Genomic DNA, 21,461 nt, shown 5'->3' on the forward strand with positions numbered 1-21,461 from the left:
CCGAGGTTCGACTTTAACATAGAATTTTAATAGTAATTGATGAGACGATTTCAAGGGACCAAATGAAACAGTTCAAGATGATAAATGTATTTGACTTACCGGGTTATATAATTAATTGTATATATCAATTCTTTGATGCTGTTGGCCCGGCATAGGTAATATCGAAATTTACACAGAATAAATCCTATTTTACAATTGGCTATATTGCTATTGTTAAGAAATTTTGGTATTGTTTTTATTGATCGAATTCTTCTCAACTCCCACTTTTTATTTGTGTTATCAGGGTCGATTTAAAAGTCTAACCGATTAAACGCAATAGTGAAATGCTTATAATCCAAAGAAGTTTAAATCTCGTTATATAAAAAATGAACAATAACTAACTAGCATTGGGTAATTAAAAAAGAGATTCAATTCAACGTTTTTAATTTTGAGGCATGGCCCACCGGCTCTGCAGGGGTCGTGACCCCGAAATTTTGTTGCAATAACCTTTTATTACGTACCTATATATACGAAAAATTATTACGTACCTATATATACGGTACATAAAAAAAAACGTATTTTATTAGTATTACTAAAAACACTTTTATAAAACCACAAATTTTGGTCCACGCAAATTTTTATGTATTTCGGGAGCCATGAGAGGCTTAAAGTTAGACCAAAAGTTACATTCTTACTAAGCACAAAGATTAGTAGAGGAAAAAATATCAATGAAGTTCCTTATAGGAAGGCTATTTAAAAAATAGCGATTGATACTTCAAGATGGCTGGCAATAGCGATTTACAAAAGACTGCCAGCACTGCTAATTTACTAATGGTAGGAGCTGGAGGAATCGGTAGGGATTCTTTAGTTATACAAAAGCACACACATGTGCACGCAGACACACACGCAGACACAAACGATTATAAGTGTTGTTACTAAATCATAACAAAATAAAATTTCTTCAAAGAATCATCCGAAACATAACAATAATCAGAAGTTTTAAAACTAGATTTAAAAACTTTAGAGTTGAATATCAGAGTTATGACTTAAAAGTTCAATATCAGTATAATGTTTTCACTAATAAAGTTTACTAGAAAAATCCTAATGTGTGATTATAATTTTTTTAATTTTTTTACTTTTATAAAATTATATGTTATGATTAGTTTATTTTAATTCATTTAATTATTTTATACTATATATGTATGCGTGTATACACACACACACACACACACACACACACACACACACACACACACACACACACACACACACACACACACACACACACACACACACACACACACACACACACACGCGCACACATTAAAAACCACAAAAATGTTATTGTTTCTGAGTATTTTCTTTACTATTTTTATCAGTTAATTTTATTTAATTGTTTTTTCATGTTTTTTTTATCAACTGATTTATTTAAAGATTGGTGCAATGAAGTGTACATACATCAACTGACTTAAATAGGTAGAGTATATAGCGAGTGTGTGTACATCCAATTATTTAAATAGGTAGAATATGCAGGGAGTGTACATACATTGACTAACTTAAATAGATAGAACATGCAGGAGTGTAGGGAGTGCATATACATAGACTGAGGAGTTTAAATACATTGGCTGACAAATAAATAGAAATGCAGAAAGGGTACTCCTAACGACTGACAAATAGAAAAAACATGCAGCAAATTATACATACATCAACCGACAAATAGACAAACATGCAAGGGGTGCCACTACATTGACTGAGGATTTTGTTTGGATTACACAAATGAAATAAAGCCCATGTAAAACACAAATATTATTTTTTTAAAAAGCAAAATTTATTAACGCTCCTTAGGTTGAGTTGTATTTTACTTACACAAACAAAAATAATGAAAAATATTTAACGCATTTAAAATAAAATAACCCTTTAATAATTATTTTTAAGTAAACTTGATAAGTTCAAATGATCAAAGTATAAGAATTTCATTAAAAACCATATTAAAAATACACACAACAAAGAACTATCAAGCTTTAATAGTTTTTAAAAAGCTATTTAAATTTTTAGTTTCACATTTTTAATTAAAAAACATTTTTTTAATTGAAACTGTTTATTCTAAAAACTAAAGAATTTTTTTAAAACATGATATTTTTATAAATGCATTTTTAACTTAGCATATAAAATATGACTTAATCACAAAAATATTAGACATATAAGTATAGATACATGCATCTTAAAGAACTTAATTTTTTTTTAATAAACAGTTATAAAAATTTGATTTTTATAATTTGACTTTTTTGACATTTCTGCCAAGCTGTAGAGATTAGACAAATGATCAGGTTTTTTTAGATATGAAAACTATTGGTTTAGCAGAGACAATAAACCATAGCATTATTTTTTAGACTAGTTTGACAAAATGTTACTAAAAGCTGCTACTTTCATGCATTAGTGTTTTTTGTACAAGTTTCTTTCTTGTCATTTTGGTTTCACTTACTCTCTCACAATGTTTTCTTTCCCATGTCTGCCCTTGTGTTCTTATTATTTTCCGAGCCCTTTTCTTGCATTCAACATACTCCTCTCTAAACAGAGTATGTTGGCTGGATCAATAATTTTTACCCTTTTTTCCAAAATGTTATCTTCCAAATTACTTTCAGGAGATTCATTTCTCATTCGAAATGAAATTTGTAATTTGTCCTAAAATATTTCTATGAATACTGTAATGATATTATTCTATTTAAATACTAAGTGAATAAAATAAATATACAAATTTTCTATAAAGTTCTATTGTGTATTTTTTTAAAATTCTATTGTGTATAAAGTTCTATGGTGGACTAGTAAGTACCCCCAGTCACTTACTAGTCCACCATAGAATTTTATATTTAGTTGTAAAAAGTCTCATTTATAACCGGAAGTCCCAACCCCGGCTAAAATTAAGACTTTTTACAAACCTGGGCTGGACAAAATTATAAGATTTAGCAGGGGTTGATAGCTGGGTCTAGGAAAAAATTTATTTTATTATATTATAAATTTATTCATACATTTACTATTTATTAAATACTGGCATATATACATAGATGCAACAAATATTTAGTTAAAAGTTACTAGAAAACAAAAGATAGGGTTAAAAAACATGAAAACAGTTAACTGAAGACTTAAAAATTATAAGAGTAAGGAAAACATCTACATTGAAAAGAGTTTTGAGGTTTTATTGATGTGCAAGGAAAAATTTTTATAGCATTAAGGCAGGTACAGTAAAAAGATGCAACTTTGCTGAATGACAAACCAAACAACAATATGTTTTGGTTGATTGAACTTTCAATGATAACTCATTTATACAACAACCATGATAGTATTTGTAGAAAAAAGAAAGAGATGCAACCTTACGACGATGGTAGAGTGGCTCAAGTTTGGCAGAAAAGCAGGCCCAACTACGTTTTCAATGTGCTTTCAAAACTTGTCTGTGAGTTTGAGAGTTTTTATTTGTCAATACAGGAATGTCAACAATATTGTGATTTGTTGTTTGCAGTATATAACTGTTTTTCAGAGTTAAAACCACAAGCCATTGCATGTCCCGAGCTGTTACAGAAAAATGATCAGAGTAAAGATCAGCTGCTTGTTCTAAGCAATCAAAAAAGACTTTTTGTCAAGACAAGAGTATAAAATCGAGTTGTCAGTGAAGAGCCACTTTAAGGTGTAAGATTTTCAGAAAGATTGTTATTGTATATATAAAACAAATCAATAGCATGCCGTTGTAAGCATTCTTATTTCCAGTACTCCTTAAAGTAACTGCAAATGAAGACAAGTGGAGGCCTTTGAGAATGACTTAAATACTGTGGCTAGAAAGAAATGATTTAATAATCTCAAAACCTTTATAACAAAACAAGAAAAGGAGCCATAATCTTAGATAGACATTAGAAAAAGCATTGTGTTGAACAATGTTTTTTTGAGAAGATTAAAGTGATTTGAGTATCAGCGAAGAAAGAAAGATTTGGGTATCAGTGAAGAGAGAAGAAAGCTTCAGAAGTAAGCTTCAGAAGAAAATGCAAAAAAAGCTCTGTCGAATTCAAATCGGTCAAAATTTGTCAAATTCAATTTTTAGTCAAATTTGAAATTCAAATTACTTAAATTTTTTCAAATTCAAATTTTAATTTTTCAAATTTTTTCAAATTTAATATTGAAAATCCTTTTTTTTTTTTTTTTTCAGGTAAACTACCAAGGCTTTATGACTCATCAAGGGTGGGAGTAGGGGAGATCTAACTGAGAGGCGACTGAATAAGTGCAAGTTTTATACCTGCGAATCTAAATAAGGGCAAAGCACTTGCAAACACTAGCATAAGTGTAAACTGGCATAAGTGTTCCGAAGGAATTTGGAAACGCTGGCTTAAGTGGGAATCAATTGCGAAAACAGGCAAATTGGTATAGGTGTGAAATGGCATAAGTGCGCCGAAAGAATTTGAAAAGACTGAAATAAGTGTTAAACTTCCTTTTAAATCGAAATACTGAACGGGGGTGGATGTAGAATAGGTTTCATAGACTGGAAAAAATTTCTTTTATATGTTTAATATATTTACAAGCGCAAATATAATTTAAGGGCAATATTCCACTATTTATTATCAGTCGTCATTCTATCGCAACTATCTCTTTACAGGGGCGTGGTGGCTCTAAAAAGCCCGTGCGGGATTTTTATTAAAAGGCCTATATATATGCGGGATTTTACCATATATGCTTGATGTAAAGGCCCATACGAAAAGAAAAAAAATATATACATATATATATATATAAAATTATTATTATTGTTTGTAATACTTCAAAATAAAAATGGTAACAACACAATGCAGAGACCACGTTTTTGTTATGATTTTCTTAAAACACAACTTTACCGCAACCAAATACAATTAGTTTTTTATTGTTTGAAGAACATAGCCTAACACAAAATCAAAAATCAAAGATTTTAATTTTTCTATTACTATGTAATGATATATATTTTATTGTACAATAATATAAATTTTTTTAAATTATGTATAATTTTTTTTCTAAAATAAATATTGAAAATCTTGAAAAATAAGAAATTCTTTTTATTTTATGAGAAAATTCATTTTAGTTTATGCTTTTGTTTAATTCTGTGTTTTAATTTTTTTTAACATTTTTGCATCAACTCACAATAGTAAAAATGCGGCTCTTAAAATGGTGCCGTTGTTGACAGTTTAAACATAAAAGTTTTTATAATGTAGTTTCATTTAGCAGTTCATTATCCTTTTTTTAATCTGTCTGAGGACAGGATATTACGGAGTGATTTCTTTATTTACATACAATAATATAAACTGTATAAAGATAAAAAACTTTTTTTATTATTGAAAAAGTTTATATCTGTTTCGAAACGTTACAAAAATGCAAAATATGAGTTCGAATTTTATTTATATAAAACGTTTAAAACTTAACACCAAAACATTTTTCTTAAATAAATTAAAACGCAATACAATTACTATATAGTAATTGTATTGCGTTTTAATTTATTATAGAGCAATGTTATTATTATGCAAAATACTAATATAATTGCGCTCAAAGTCGAAGACTTTAAATATTTATATAGTAATTGTATTCCGTTTTAATTTATTATAGAGCAATGTTATTATTATGCAAAATACTAATATAATTGCGCTCAAAGTCGAAGACTTTAAATCAAGTGATTAATAAAATTTAATTTGTGCTTACATGAATATTTTAAATGATTGTGGAATTTCTTTAAAATGTAGAAACAATTAAAATTTTCCAAAAGGCCCATATTTAGATGAAAAAGTGAAAAGCCCATGCGGGAATCCCGCTTAGCCTCTGGGGCCACCACGCCTCTGTCTCTTTAAACAATAAATTTTTGAGTTCAAGCATTTATAAAATAACGAGTGAGAAAATAATATTTATATTGGATCACTGGGCGTTATTCCTAATTTTTAACAATATTTTTACATATACATTTGACAAAAGGGACAAAAAGGAACATTTTCTCACCTTTGGCAAGTTGTCCTTACAGTAAACTAGCATGTGGACATCTTTGACATCAAGCTTTTTCCTTTTGTAGGTCACAACTGAATATCTTGATGAGAACACTCGCTCAGAGCTAGCAGACGATGTCGGAAAAGTAAAATGAATTTAATAGTGTCAAATTTTCAAACAAATTAAATTAAAATAGACTAGGAAAAACTTTAAAACTGCTAAAATTCAAATTTAAATTTGAGTGACGAAAGTTTAAAAATTTGGTTTTACAAATTTTAAAATTGACAAATTATTTGAATTGTTTTATTTGGAAGTAGCATGGTTTTATCAGCGTATTATGTCCAAACAAGAGCTTTAAATGGTATAGTTTTTTTTTGCTTCAGGTTTTTTTAACATTTAAAGAAACTTTTCATTTTTTTATATAATTTTCAAAACCTTTTTACTACCCGTAATAGTGAATCTAAAGAACACCAATTTGGAGTCTTCAGATCAATTCCGCTCATCGGCGTTAACATGAATTTAGTTAAAATCTTTTGAAAAAGTTCCTTAATTTACTATCAATCCTAGTAAGAAAAATTGCCAACAAACGGTCAGAACAGATCATATTGTTAAACTATAATGTTCATTTCACCTAAAAAAGGTATTTATTTAAAATCTTATTAAAATTCGGACAAGCGGTTGTGATTTTAAGATGATTTTTTTTTATAAAAAAAGAATCTCAGTCTTGGTTTTTTCGCTATAAATATTTTTATTTTATGATACCGCAAAATTTATTATTTTAATTTTTTCCGTCTTTTCATAATTCACAGACCTGATGATTTAACAGAAATATGTCGTAGTCAACAAAATATCATACAGACTCTATAATATTTTAAAATTGCCTTAACTACACTGAATACTCCTTCTAAAAAGCAATTTCGGAACAAAGTTTTATTTATAAAAAAAATATCTTCAAAATAGTTTTTTTTACATGAATACAAAGGTATTTTCTGGCACACTTGGCATTAAGAGGATACTTAGAATGGTACCTTCTCCACCATTGTAGTACATTGACATTGGCTGGAGGAGGATCTGTTAAGTTGAGGTGCCTGTTCATTTCCAACTGCATGGGGCTAATGGCTGCCTCAAAAAGTGACCAAGTGGGCTGGCTAGACTGAGAAGATCTCATTTTAGCCCTAATAACAATAATAACTATAGTAAAAAAAATATATATAATTTTTTTTTTTAAACCTAAAAATATTCGAATTTAAAATTAGAATTATACCTATTCTTAGTTTCAATGCTGTAGTCTTCTTCATCAACTTCCTCAAAAAATCTGTGATTCAAGTCATGTACAAGCTCAACTTCATTCTCCTTTATTATCAGCTCAATCATTTCCCTGTAATTTGGACTTACATTTTCGGCAAGTGTTAGTCCTTTGTAAAATGGGTGGAGAATTGCTCCATTATCATAGAGCTTTTTTTTGGTCCCACAAACTACAAATCTCTTTTCCAACTTTGACTGTAAGGTTTTGCAGAATACTTTGGTCTCCTAGTTGATTGTTGGTTTATTGAGTTGAGAATTTAGATAACCATCGATATTAAAAAGTTTTGATACCACATAGCAGATGGTTGGTTTTTTTGTCAGAAGAAAATAATAAAGACATCTCTTCAATCTTGGTGAGTGGACCAATGATGGCAACAATCTGATCAAAAAATTATTACAATTATTGCTAATTATTATTAAACTAATTTATATGAACCAGGCCTCTACTCTTTTTAAAAATGGCTTAGGCAATTTTGAAATTTGGGGGCCCTTGGTGACAAGTGGGTTCTAAATTTTGGGACTGAATTAAAAAAGGAGAAAAATTTTGTCCCCTTTTAATGCAGACCTGGGCCAGAAAGTCTTCCGTACCCCGTAAAATAGGACCTGATATTCAATAGCTTAATAATTAAAAAAACTGAAGAAAGCAAATTAATTTAAGAAATATTCGGAATTATCGGGAATAACAAATTTTAATAATTCTGAAAAAAATCTCATTCACCTGTTTAAATTCCTCTGACGTAGGGATTTTTTCTCTCAACTTGGGATCAGTTGTTTTGCTAAAATCCTCTCTGATCTTTTCAAAAGCTGGCCTTGACTTTAGAATGGATATATTTAGAATGGATGGATAGCCTTACCATCAAGCTGGAATTCCAGCAAGTTTCAACAGGTGCAATAATCTTGACAAATTTAACTAAAAGAAATATTGTTAAAAATTTGGTTTAAAACTAGTCAAAGTAGGTTATACCAAACGGAACTTCATTCAAACCGTGAAATTAATTGTTATATACTATACAATATACAATAATATCAGCGATAGATTAAGGGTAGGCTAGGGTATAAAGCTCAGAGCCCCGCACATTTATGGACTAAAACCTTTTTAGCGGGGTTTTTTTTTATAAACTTTTTTAAAAATAGCTCCAGGCCAACAACAAAAGTCTTATTTTGGCATGTAATAATCAAATTTGTATATAATAACTAAATATAAACATAAACATATAATATATAGATAATATAAAATATATACATATAATGAATGTAAAATCCAAACTTAAAATTGAAAAATTTAAAGAAATTGATTACCAGTTTCAATGTTTGAATCATCCTTACATTGATTGTTTATCCTGACACACTCTTTCTTGATCCTCTGTTGATCAATGCTGCTTTTGTGAGTTCTAGATGACAATTTCCTGAATGCATTAACAGCATTTTTCACTTTGGGGATGCTGAGACACTCAGTCACCACAAGCTTAAGTATATGGTCAACATACCCAAGGCCTTCCTGAATTTCCTTTGTTAGTTTTAGGATGGCTGCTAGCATATTAGCTGCATTATCACTTGTGCAGGTCTTGTGGGCATTTGATGGAAGGCCTACAATCTCACTACTTGTCTTGTCAAGAAGTTCAGCAATGTTTTGAGATGTATGTCTACCCTCTGCACTTCCACAATACACCAGAAGCTTCTCTAGGGTCCAGTTCTTTGAGATATAGTGAAGCATCAATCAATGGATCAAAGTTTCTAAACAATGGAATAGATCAAAGTTTCTAAACAAGAAAATAAATTTTCTTTTATATCAAATTTTATTATTAACAGGTCCTTCTATGTTAATCAAAAGGCCACACAGTGGGACAGAGTGTGCCAAAATACCAAAAAATCAATATCAGCATTGCACGGTGAAAATTTGTCATAATGGTGAAGACATGTTCATTAGAAGAAATATCTAGTAAAAAAAAAATTTAATATTAATTTAAGCGTAATTTCGCTATTTTGCATTTTTTATTTATCAACTTTCTTACGCTACTATTGTTTTAAATTAACTTTATTGACTTTCATTTTAAACTATATTATTTTAATTAAGAATGTTTTTTTCGCTCAGGCTTTTAAAAATAATTTAATGTAAATGTAATCATTAGTTTTTATGCATCAAAAACAGACAGTTTTTGATAATTTTTTTGCTACTAACCTTTACTATTAGGTATCAGATAAACTCTCCTCCAATATCCTTCAAACATTTGACTACGTAAATCTCATGCTAAATGTATGTAAATAGCCGTGCATCATAAATATTTTGCAACTTTTTGCAATAAAAAAAGTTATAACAAAAGATTGGTCTTCGGTTAATGGTCAGTTGATGAGAAATACTGAACATGTAAAAAAGATGTTTTGTACACAAAGAATACCTACAAAATCTTTCATTACTTTATAATATATAAGTTTTGTAAATATAAATCTTAAAAAATTATTTTATGACAAATACATACATCGAAAAGTAATATTTTTAATGTTTACACTGATAAAAGTTGTCTTGTCCATTAAAAATATTTCGTATTTTTCACCAAAATAATTAATTTTTTTAATATTTTTTTAATATTGTATAGTTACATGTTTATTACTTTATTTATGCATTTTATATATAAATATAGCTATTCTAATTAAAAAGAACTACAAAAATAATTTTGGCACAAAAAACTTGATTTTGTCCCACTGTGGGCCGGTATTTACCTATAGTATGACTAGGCCGCAGCCTAGGGCTCTTCAACATTCAAAAAGTTGTCATTTCTTGTTTTATATACAAAATCATTGCTATTATATATTTATTTAAAATCATTTTCATTGCTATTATATATTTAGTAAATTAGAAACATTTCTAAATAAATTAAATAGTAAATAATTAAGTTAAAAAAATGTTAAAATTCATGAATGAAGAAGAATATTGCAAAAATTTAGATTCTATGGAGCCCAAAAAATTCCTGAAAGTTAAAAATTTAATTTTCTTTTTGATTTTGACGAAAACATTTTGCAAAATCTTTTTTAGGGCGCCAAAAATTGATTTAACCTAGGGCGTCTTAGTGTAAATTCAACTCTGGCCATCCGATGTTATCCCCTCCCCGGTAAAAAAATTAACAAAATCCTGTTTTTAATGGATTAATTTTTTCAATCAACTTACTTTGATGACTACAAATCAGTTGTGAAAGCCACTCCAAGGGCATTGTCTTTTTGATTTGTTACTATCTTGTTTGTCACTGCCTCCTTGACCAATCGGTCAAGGAGGCAGTGACAAAGAAGAGGAAGTTTTGGTATAACCATAGTTCTGGCGGACTTCACATGGAACTTTGGATCCAAGTATTTGACAAAGTTTTGAAATGCTGCCTCATTGACATGGTTGAAGGCAAGATTGCTGCCTGTTAAATACTTCATCACAGCCAAATCAAATTTCAACTGAACAGTTGACCTCACATTGTGTTTGACAACCCTCTGAAAGTATCGTGGTGTGGTTGTGACAAATGATGCCCTACCACGAAATGGAGATTTCAAAAAAAGTTTCTTTTTAGTTTGCTTATTGTTGTGGTGAACGAGACCTAAATTAAATGATTTAATGATCAAAATGAGTATATTAAATAATTAAATTTGATTACGATTTATATTAACAATGAAAAATCAAAATCATTTCATTTTAAATTATAAAATTTGGTAAAAATTGGTATTTTATTTTAAAATCGAATTTAGTCGAAATAAAATTTTGTCTTACTTTGTGAAGCATTAACATCAGTTGCGGAATCAGAGAGAGTTGAATCTGAAAGGCCAGATCGGTCTGTCTTGTTAGAAGTTTTTTTCTCAACTTGGTTGTATAACTTATCAAGCTTCTTAGTATCATCCAGTTTGATTCCATGCTACCTCCAATGTAATAACTGCTCTGGCCTGTTCCGGATGTAAGGATCCAATATGAGTTCTCAGGGAGCTAGTATTTGAGTTAGGTGTAGACAGAACCTTCCACAAATTGGTCCTGTTCCTGCAGGTACTTTAATCTGAGAAGTTAGCTTGGGATTACTTTTGTCCTTTTCGTTAAGAGGTTGGATTTTTTCAAAATAAGACCATAATTGGTAAGTGTTTTTAAAAATGTTGACTTGATTTTAACTTAATTTTTGTTAAAAAATGAACTAGTTTTTTCAAGAAGTAGTAAAATTATAAGTATTTTTAATTATATTGTAATGAATGATATATATTCAATTCCCTATGGACATTTATATACGGTTTGCTCTTTGGAGATGTAATAATGGTTGCAACATTACAATTCCCTTGGACATTATTGACGCGCAAAGGAAATTGTTTTGAATGTGCTTTGAATTCATGCAATTTTTTCATTAAATTTGGAGTTTTTAATTGCTACATTCTGTTGTTTGTTTTGTTTGAAAATAGTACCAACAAATAAAAGCATAGTTTAGCGCGCAAAAATAGAATCGTAATGTTTTAGAATTTTATTATAAAGCTTAATTTTGTTGCAGTGCTTGGAACTATTTTATAACTGCTTAAAAAACTGTGTCTTTTGACTTAATTATAAATTCAATTCCAAATTTGATCAAATTCGAAACTCAAATTTGAATTTCAAATGTTTTCAAATTTTTATTCAATTAATCAGAGTTTAAAATTAAAAATCGATTTCAAATTCAGATCTCAAATTTGAAAAAATTTGAATTAAACTTTGACCCCAAATTCCAAATTTAGTCGAATTTTTTGAATTGAATTCAAAATTCGTTCGAGCTTAGTAGAGGGAAAAGTAAGAGAACTTACAAAGAATGCATTACATATGGTATGAATAAGCTTTAGTTAAGGAAAGAAGATGCTCAAGATTTGTTTATATTAGAGAATCAATGTTAAAAGGGAAGGTTAAAGATGATGATGATGATGATGATGATGATGATGATGATGATGATGATGATGATGATGATGATGATGATGATGATGATGATGATGATGATGATGATGATGATGATGATGATGATGATGATGATGATGATGATGATGATGATGATGATGATGATGATGATGATGATGATGATGATGATGATGATGATGATGATGATGATGATGATGATGATGATGATGATGATGATGATGATGATGATGATGATGATGATGATGATGATGATGATGATGATGATGATGATGATGATGATGATGATGATGATGATGATGATGATGATGATGATGATGATGATGATGATGATGATGATGATGATGATGATGATGATGATGATGATGGTCATGTTGATCATAATGGTATTTATATATAAAGTAACATTGATACATCTTTAGAAAATAATTTTTTTAGCAGTGACAAACTAAATTTGGAATGCAATATATATGTTTACCATATATATTGCATTTGCTGCCATAAACCGATAAAGAGTTTAAAAACAAAACATCTTCAGGTTTTGATGTTTTGTTTTTACCAATATTATACAAAATTCTTAGGTGTGGATTTAATTTTTTGCAAGTGTCGGTTTTTTTGGATCTGTTAACATTTGATGTATTGGTACATTTTTTTTTTTTAGTATTACTCTTTTAATTTCGTGTTTGCTTTGTTTGATTCTATATCATGTAATTGTGAAAGATTTATCAGATGTAAGACATTCCACCAACTTTGGCTTGATTCTTGGCCCATTGGGTGACTAATGCATTCTTGCCAATGTTACCCCAAAACTGAAATATACTTTTAAAAAAAGTGATACAAAAATTTTTTAAATGCTTAGTATTAATAAACAATATCATTAACACATGTAAAGTGGTATGATATGGTTTTACTTTTCTTTTGACTAAAGTTTTTCAGCAACAAAAAAACTAGAAATTAGTTTAAATTCCCTCCTTATTGTGTTGTTGTTTATACTTTCTATTATGTGGATAAAAATAGTGTTTGTAATGATATTCATTTAACATCTGACTACAACATCTGTTAAAATAATTTAAATAATAATCAGCAGGTGACAGGTAAAAACAAGTTACCTGTTGATTGATGTCAAAATTAAAAAAAAAATTAGGATGTATCAATATTTATGCAGTCCCAGGCACAAACTCAGTCTTGGCTGTTTTTTTTATCAAACCTGACCCCTGTCAAATTTCAACCCCAGTTGTTTACTATGGTGGACATAAAACTCATAAATGAATATTGTTTGGGAAAGTTGCTATTTTTGTCAATAAAAAAATTTGAGGTTATCAACATTTTGATATTAGTTCTATTTTTATTTAGTTTTTTTTTTCAGTTTTATATGAAACTATTTCTTGTACTTCATGTAAGCAAAGTGAGATCTTATAGATATAGTGTTAGATATATTATAACTTATGTTCTGAGAAGTTTTTACCTATTTATAAACTGTTAGATTTCTAATCCAACCCACTTTTTATGAAAGTTTCATAGGTTGTTCTGAAAATGTTCAAACATGATAGATCCAACATAAAAAATATAGTAATATAATGCACTTAAAAATTTGTTTTAGTCATAATGTGGGTTGATATATTTTGTTTCACTAAGCTAAAAATAATATGCACACACACAACCAAGGATGAAAATAAGGTAAACTAGGGGTGAAATTTTATTGAATATCAGATATATTTGATTAAATATCATAAACAGTTCATTGAATATTATTTTTTATTTTATTTTGTTTATTGAATGTCAGATATATTTTGTTGAATATTAGATACAGTTTATAATTGCCAGATATTGTTAATTGATTTTTTAGATTGCTTATTGAATAATAAATATAGTTTATTGAATATCAGATATTATTGAACTTGTATAATTATTTTAAAACTCATAGTTCTAAAACATAAAATTTATTTTATAGGTTGTGAACTATTGAAAAATTTGGTGCTAAGTGGTTTCACAAATATTCATATTATAGATTTGGATACAATAGATGTCAGTAACTTAAATAGGCAGTTTCTATTTCAGCGTAAGCATGTGGGCAAATCAAAAGCTTGTATAGCTAAAGAAAGTGTCTTGTCGTTAAAACCAAATTTAAACATAACAGCATTACATGACACCATAATAAGTTCTGAATACAATGTTGACTTTTTTCAAAAGTTTGATTTTGTTTTAAATGCTCTAGATAATAAAATTGCTAGGAACCATGTAAACAGAATGTGTCTTGCTGCTGACGTTCCTTTGATTGAAAGTGGGTCAGCAGGGTATTTAGGGCAAGTAACTTTGATCAAGAAAGGTTTTACTGAGTGTTATGAATGCCAACCTAAACCATCAAACAAAACTTACCCTGGATGCACTATAAGGAATACTCCATCTGAACCTGTTCATTGTATAGTTTGGGCAAAACATTTATTTAACCAGCTTTTTGGAGAATATGATGAAGAAGCTGAAGTTTCACCGGATACTGCTGATCCAGAGCTTTCTGGTGAAGCAGGGGAACAAGCGCTGGTTTGTGATGACGTGACTGCAGCACGAGTTTCAACACGTGAGTGGGCAAAAGGAATTGATTTTAATCCTGAAAAATTATTTACAAAATTTTTCTTCAATGATATCAAATATTTACTTTCTATGGAAAAACTGTGGCAAAAAAGACAACCTCCCACACCTTTATCATGGAGTAGTATTGAGATGGAAGAAGAAAAAACTCAATCATATAATGTGTTGTTGGATAAAAGAATATGGAGTATTTATGAATGTCGAAAGATTTTTCAAGAATGTGTTGAAAAATTAAGAGAAAGGTTTGTTTTTAAAAGAATATTTTAATTTTTTTTTTTTTTCTTAAAAAAAAAGATATTTTTTACCTAAGTTTTTTTAAGTTTTTTCCCTAAGTTTATTCAAGTTATTTCCCTAAGTTTTTTCCCTAAGTTTCCCTAAGTTTTCCTAAGTTTTTTCCCTAAGTTTATTTAAACACACTTGTATACTCAGTACATGCCTCAGCAGGAATAACAGGAAATCCCCAAGCAAGGTCTGTCCCCACCTCCACACCTGCGCAAGTCAGTTTACTCTGGCAAAATATAGCTCGTGCAAATATACAACTTTAATGTTTTTTAGGTTGAGTCGCATTTTACTTACATAAGCAAAAATACTAAAAAAACATCTCGCACATCTGAAATAGAATATCACTTAAAGAATAAACATTTTTTTACAAGTTATAATGAATAAACATTTTTTTGCTTTTTTTTATAATTGCCTAATTATGTATAACTATAAGTAAAACATAATTAGGAAATAATAAAAAAAAGCAAAAAAATGTTTATTCATTATAACGGTTTTGTGAGTGACTTAAGGGTAAAAAAGTTGGTCATTAAAAAAAGATTTTTTAAAAATGTTTTGACATAATTATTTTTAAATAAACTTGATAAGTTCAAATGTAAGAATTACATTAAAAAACATCTTAAAAAACAGTAAAAAAGACAATAGTAAAGAGCTAAAAAAAGTTTTAGTAGTTTTTAAAAAACTATTCTAGGTCTGCTAGTATATTTATACGTACTAATATACTATGTATTTTTTCAGTATACCAAGTCTTTTCTTAGTAAATTTAGACATACATGTATTCCCCCCCCCCTTTATTATTTAAACACGTGCATTATCCCAGAATATTTTGCTTACAAATTTTCAGTCTCAGTATATTTTGACGTGGATTTTTTATTAAAAGTTTGATAGTTTTTTGTTAATTTTAGGTAATTTGAATTATTGTTTGTTTGAGGTTACTATATAAATAAAATCTTATTTTGGTTTTTTACGTTTTTGTAAATTACTGCAATTAGTATAATATTTTGAAATGTTTTTTAATCAAACATATAAAGATTTTAATCAAGCATATAAAAGTAAAACATAAAATCAAACATGAAAAAAAAATTCTAATATGTTGCTTTTATTATCCTTTTTACAAATTAGTTAATTAACTAATTTGTAAAAAGAGATTTTTTCTTATTTCTCATGGTAAAGAGAAGCATTGCAGCTTCTCTATACCATGAAAAATAAATGATGTTAAAGATCTTGCATGACACTGCCTGTATTTTGAGTTTCAGTTGAACTATTCAACAAATGGCTTATTTGCTATACTTGTCTTAGTGCAAACAGATTATTATTTTTTCTAAGCTAAGAAACAGTTTACGCAATGAAAGGTTAAGCAACAAGTAGGCATGTTTTTGATTCAAAGCCTAAATAGTTTAATGCAAATGACATTCGTTCTTTGCTAAAGCATTGGAAGGAAGTCATTTATGGTGCATATATGGTTGGGAATTAGTTGTGGAATTGAAAATAAATAATAAATAAATTTTTTCTTGAAAGAAAAATTGATTTCTTTTGGTTACTATAATTAATAATTAATGGTTGGCTACCCATTAATTATTAATTATAAAAAAATTTCAAAATCTATATTAAAATTTTTGTTTAAAGAAATTTTATTTAATATTAAAAATATTTTATAAATACATTCATGCTTCTAAATATGCAGCAGTGTAAAGTATATTTTAATAAAATTTATTAAATAAATGGTTTTTTTTTTCCAATACTACGTGTATTTGCACTTTAGCATCAATAGTGTTTTTACTAAAGTTTTTCTTAAAAAAATAATAACTATAAATAAATATAAATAATAACTATAGGCTATTTATGTATTTTTATGATAATTAGGTTTATTAGTGGCATTCTAGTGCAGTGTGAAGTTTATATTTGACATATTATATATTAATATATTTTTAATAATTACATTTTGATTTGATACAACAGTAATATATTTTCATTTAAAGTTTATACTTGTGAAAAAGAAAGGTTTATAAATATAATAATTAATATTAGCAAGACCAAATATTACAACATTTAGTTTGCATTTTTGGAACTCGCCTTTTGAGGCAATCACTACACCGCATTTTTGAAGCTTTGATTCAACTAGCTTAAAACATGAAACTAGTCGAAGTTAATGACACTGCAAAAGCTCTTCTTTTTGCGACTACTAATTACTATCCATAAGAATAGTTTTTTTGCAAAATTTGTCCACAAATTGGAATTTAAATTTGTTGCTTACAATTTCAAAAGCAATTATAATATTTGTCACCAGAAAGTTGACTGAAGTTGCATTTTATAACTTTCAAAAATATTTTGATAAATTTAAAATTTAAATTTTTTTGTTTATGTTTTGGTAACTAGTACCATTAATCAGTTTAAATATTACTATTTGTTATTTTTTAATGTGTAAGTAATTAATTTTGAAAGTGGTTTCCCTTTTTTTTTTTTTTTTTTTTTCTCAAGCTTTAATTAGTTAAGTTTTTATGTAATACTGAAATAATTTTTTTCATTATACATTTCATAAGATTGAAAATTTCAGAAATAATTTTATTTAGGTGTAAAACAGTCTCAGAACTTGTGTGGGATAAAGATGATGTTGTTTCAATGGACTTTGTTGCTGCAGCTGCTAACATACGATCTTTTATTTTTCATATTCCAGTCAAAAGCAGATTTGATATTAAAGCTATTTCTGGTATGTAATTTATAAACATTTATGTAGTTGATTAATAAGACTGGCTTATTTATATAATCAATAAATTAAAAATGATTTTATTTAGTTTTCATTTTTTTTTTCACATTTTTAAGACTTTTTCTTTTAACTATTCTTTTTTTTTTACAATTGTTTGTTTGCTATTGCAAATGCTTGGTTTATTGGTGGGTGGCCTTCATAGCTTGGTGGGTGGCCTACATAGCTTGGTGGGTGGCCTACATAGCTTGGTGGTTTGTGGTGGTGGTGGCCTACATAGCATCTCCCCATAACTAACTTTTATCATAATAACTTGTGGTTTATTATAACTTGTGTGTTTATTATAACTTGTGGTTAACAAGTAGTTTTAAATGTGATTCTGACCACATCCCTGGTAATATTGCACTTAACTTGTTTCTCAGTACAGCAGCCTTGTTTGTTAAGGTTTGTATTTTAGAGTTTAATGGTTGAAAGAGGGAAAAACAATAAAAAAAATTAAAGAGATCTGGGCTATAGTGATCCCCAATACATATTCACTGTATTCACAAAAAATGAATATAGTGAGCATGTATTCATTATTTAGTTTTTAACCCAATCATGTAAACTTCAAAAATTGATGAGATAACATGTAAATGTACATGTATAGCAATTATTTCAACATAATCTTATAACATAGTTATAAATTTTTTTTGAATATTTATAACATAAAATATGATAAAAGTGCGAGCTGGTATCATAGTTAAGCTGGCAACATTGTTGAGAAAAAAATATTATAATTTCAGTTTTTGATTATATATTCTATATAGTTTTGAACAGCTTTAAATGTAAAAATTACAAATGTTGAAACAAGTGAATCCTTTAAACTTTAAAATACAGTTTTTAAATGTATATTCAACTGTTTATAAACAAAGTTTAGACATCAAGTACATTTTAAGTACTTGATGTCTAAATTACACAGTTTAAAAAAACATAAAATTTGACATAGTATCAAGTACTTTTAATTTTTAAAACTTTTTTAAAATTAATTTTAAGAGAGCTATATTTGATAGCTATATGTGGCAAAATATATATATTTTTCATTTAAAGTTTATCACCATTATAATCAATGAGGAAAAACCTTAAAAAAGAACAGATCTATCTCTATCATAATATTGGAATGAGAAAATAAACACATAGATATTATTAAATGACATAACGTTTAAGTAAACACATAGATATTATTAACTGACATAAGAATATGTAAACACATAGGTATTATTAACTGACGTAAGTACTGAAATTTTGGTTTAAAAGTTTTGTTAGTTTTAGTTTCAACTAATTTCGGTTTCAGCTAAAAATTTATTTTGATCTTTCATTATTAACTTACTCTATAGTCAAAAACTAATTAAAATTCAAGTAATAAATTTCTTTAAAAACAATAAACAAAAATCTAAATAAAAAGACTTTTTGAAAAGTTTTAAGCACATAACATTTAATTCAAAAAATTTTAAAAACAGTTCTTAATATTAAATGTAAATGTTATATATTTTTATTATATTAGTTTATTATTGTTATTTTTATTATATTAGTTTATTATTGTTGTTTTTATTATATTAGCTTATTAATGTTATTTTTATTTATTATTATTTATTTTTATATACTATTATTTTATTTGTTGTATAACTCATGCAGCCCTTGAAATTAGGGTCAGCATTTGGTAATGCTAACCTAATTGCAGACCTAAAATTGTTTTAGGTTGGCAAAAAAATGCAGACCTTGTTTCTATGTTTTATGGTAACCCCTTTGTGTCAAATTATTTTTTCTGACCTGATGCTGACCTCTTACAGTTTAAGGTCGGCCGTTTAGTTCTGACTTCATTTTTTCTAATTCTGAAGGTTGCTCATATATTTAAATAATTCCTTTAATTTAGATTTTTGTTGTTATTTGTTTTTAAATAGAGTTATTTGAAATTGATTTTTTTTTTATAATGAAAAAGTAAAAAATAAATCAAAAACAAAGTTCTCCATAGATAGTAAGAAAAAGTTATCTTATGTATATTTAGAATACGTTTTTTTTTTAATGTATATTAAAAATAAAATATTTACAACTACTTAGATATCTATCACAACAATATGAAAATAGTTTATTTGAGCATATTAAAGGTGCTAAATCAAGTTTTTTACTAAATTATAATTATAAAGGATAATTATAAATATAATTGTAATTATCATAACCCTGATAAGTAAAAAATTCTGGAATGATAAATTAAAAAACTCTTAAAAATGCTAATGAGGTTAATTAATACATCTAGAACAAAAAAAAAATTGTGCGCTTTCTTAATAGCAAAAGTTTGAAAATATGGAATAATGAAGACAGTATTAGTACAAGAATTAGTCATGTCATCAATAAAATTCTCCTTAAATATTTTTGGACTATTCTTTTTTAATTAGTTCAAGAAGTCCTAATGGTCTTTTCACAGAGCACCACAGAAATGTATTTAACTAAGATTACATCTCCTTTCTTAACAATGATGTTTATCTAGCTAGAGTCATCATTGAACCTTGAACCTTTTTTTTTGTTTCTAAGCTAGAACTCTAACCACTACACCACTGTGCCACACCACTACACCACTGTCCCACACCACTATGCCACTGCTGCTTAATTAGTTGAAATAGTTTAACATTTTTTAGTTTGAGTTACTTCTATTATTTTTTTAAAAATTTCTTTCCCTGACACTTAACTGACTTCATATCTTGCTGAATTATGAAGATGATTGTTCTAAAAAGTTACAATTATCAAGAAATTATACTTGTGGTTTTTCTCTAACTTCCCATAAAGAACATACTGCAACATTTTTTTGAAAACCTTATATGCATTTTTTTTTAAAATACTGTTATACCCCTCTCTTGACTTAATAGCTCTGAAGCAAGAACTGTTACAAACAAGGATGCTGTGCCTAAAATAATTTTAAATTTTTACAGTGTTTCAAAATATATTTTTAAAGTTTTTAGATGGATTTGATTTAGAGTTTAAATTTCTTTATTGATAATATTTTTGTTTGTGGGACAATCAAAACCTTATAAATGATCATTTTACTTAAAATATTATTAGTTCATTTTTAAGACTTAAATTAAGTTAGATTTGATTCTGTAGTATGGGTTATAGAAGTTTCACAAACTTTTTTTTTTTAAGCGATTTGAATTTTAAACAACTCAAATAAAATTTATCAAATAAATATGATCAGTTAATTATTCAATACAGTTAAACTGTTTGATACATTTTTTATTGACAACTGTTAGATACTTTTAAATCATTGGACTGTTAAAACAGCTAAAAATTTCCTAAAATTTCACAATTTATTCTTATAAAAAAAAATAAAAAAAATTGTTTTCATTTTTTTTAACTGGAAAGTTTGTTTTTAGGAAACATTATTCCAGCTGTTGCTTCAACTAATGCAATCATAGCAGGGTTAATGGTAATTGAAGTTCTTAAATTGCTTTCAGGTCGGTTATACGATTGTCGAACTATATTTTTAAACAAGCAAGTTAAAGTTAAAAAACAGCTTTTGGTTCCTTGTTTGCTTGAAGCACCAAATCCAAAATGTTATATTTGTGCTAAAAAACCAGAAGTAACTATATTTTTAAATTTACAAACTGTAACAGTTAAACAGCTGGAAGATAAAATACTTAAAGATAAGTTGTGTATGGTTGCACCAGATGTTGAGATAGATGATGGAAAAGGTACTATTTTGATATCAAGTGAAGAAGG

General features: G+C 27.7%; 1 protein-coding gene across 1 annotated transcript in view; it reads left to right on the forward strand.

Moving 5' to 3' along the window:
* The first annotated feature begins 584 nt into the window (after nt 1-584).
* Nucleotides 585-21,461, forward strand: part of LOC100209998 (SUMO-activating enzyme subunit 2) — a 21,264-nt gene continuing 387 nt past the window's right edge. Inside the window, exons 1-4 of the mRNA XM_065788132.1 lie at nt 585-832; nt 14,100-14,976; nt 17,584-17,720; nt 21,116-21,461. The exon at nt 21,116-21,461 is cut by the window's right edge and continues 387 nt beyond it. Of these exons, the coding sequence (XP_065644204.1) occupies nt 760-832; nt 14,100-14,976; nt 17,584-17,720; nt 21,116-21,461 (1,433 nt within the window). The 5' untranslated portion in view covers nt 585-759. The remainder of the gene's footprint in view (nt 833-14,099; nt 14,977-17,583; nt 17,721-21,115) is intronic.

The sequence above is a fragment of the Hydra vulgaris genome, chromosome 01 (assembly GCF_038396675.1).
Source record: "Hydra vulgaris chromosome 01, alternate assembly HydraT2T_AEP".
In the NCBI taxonomy this organism is placed as follows: Eukaryota; Metazoa; Cnidaria; class Hydrozoa; order Anthoathecata; family Hydridae; genus Hydra; species Hydra vulgaris.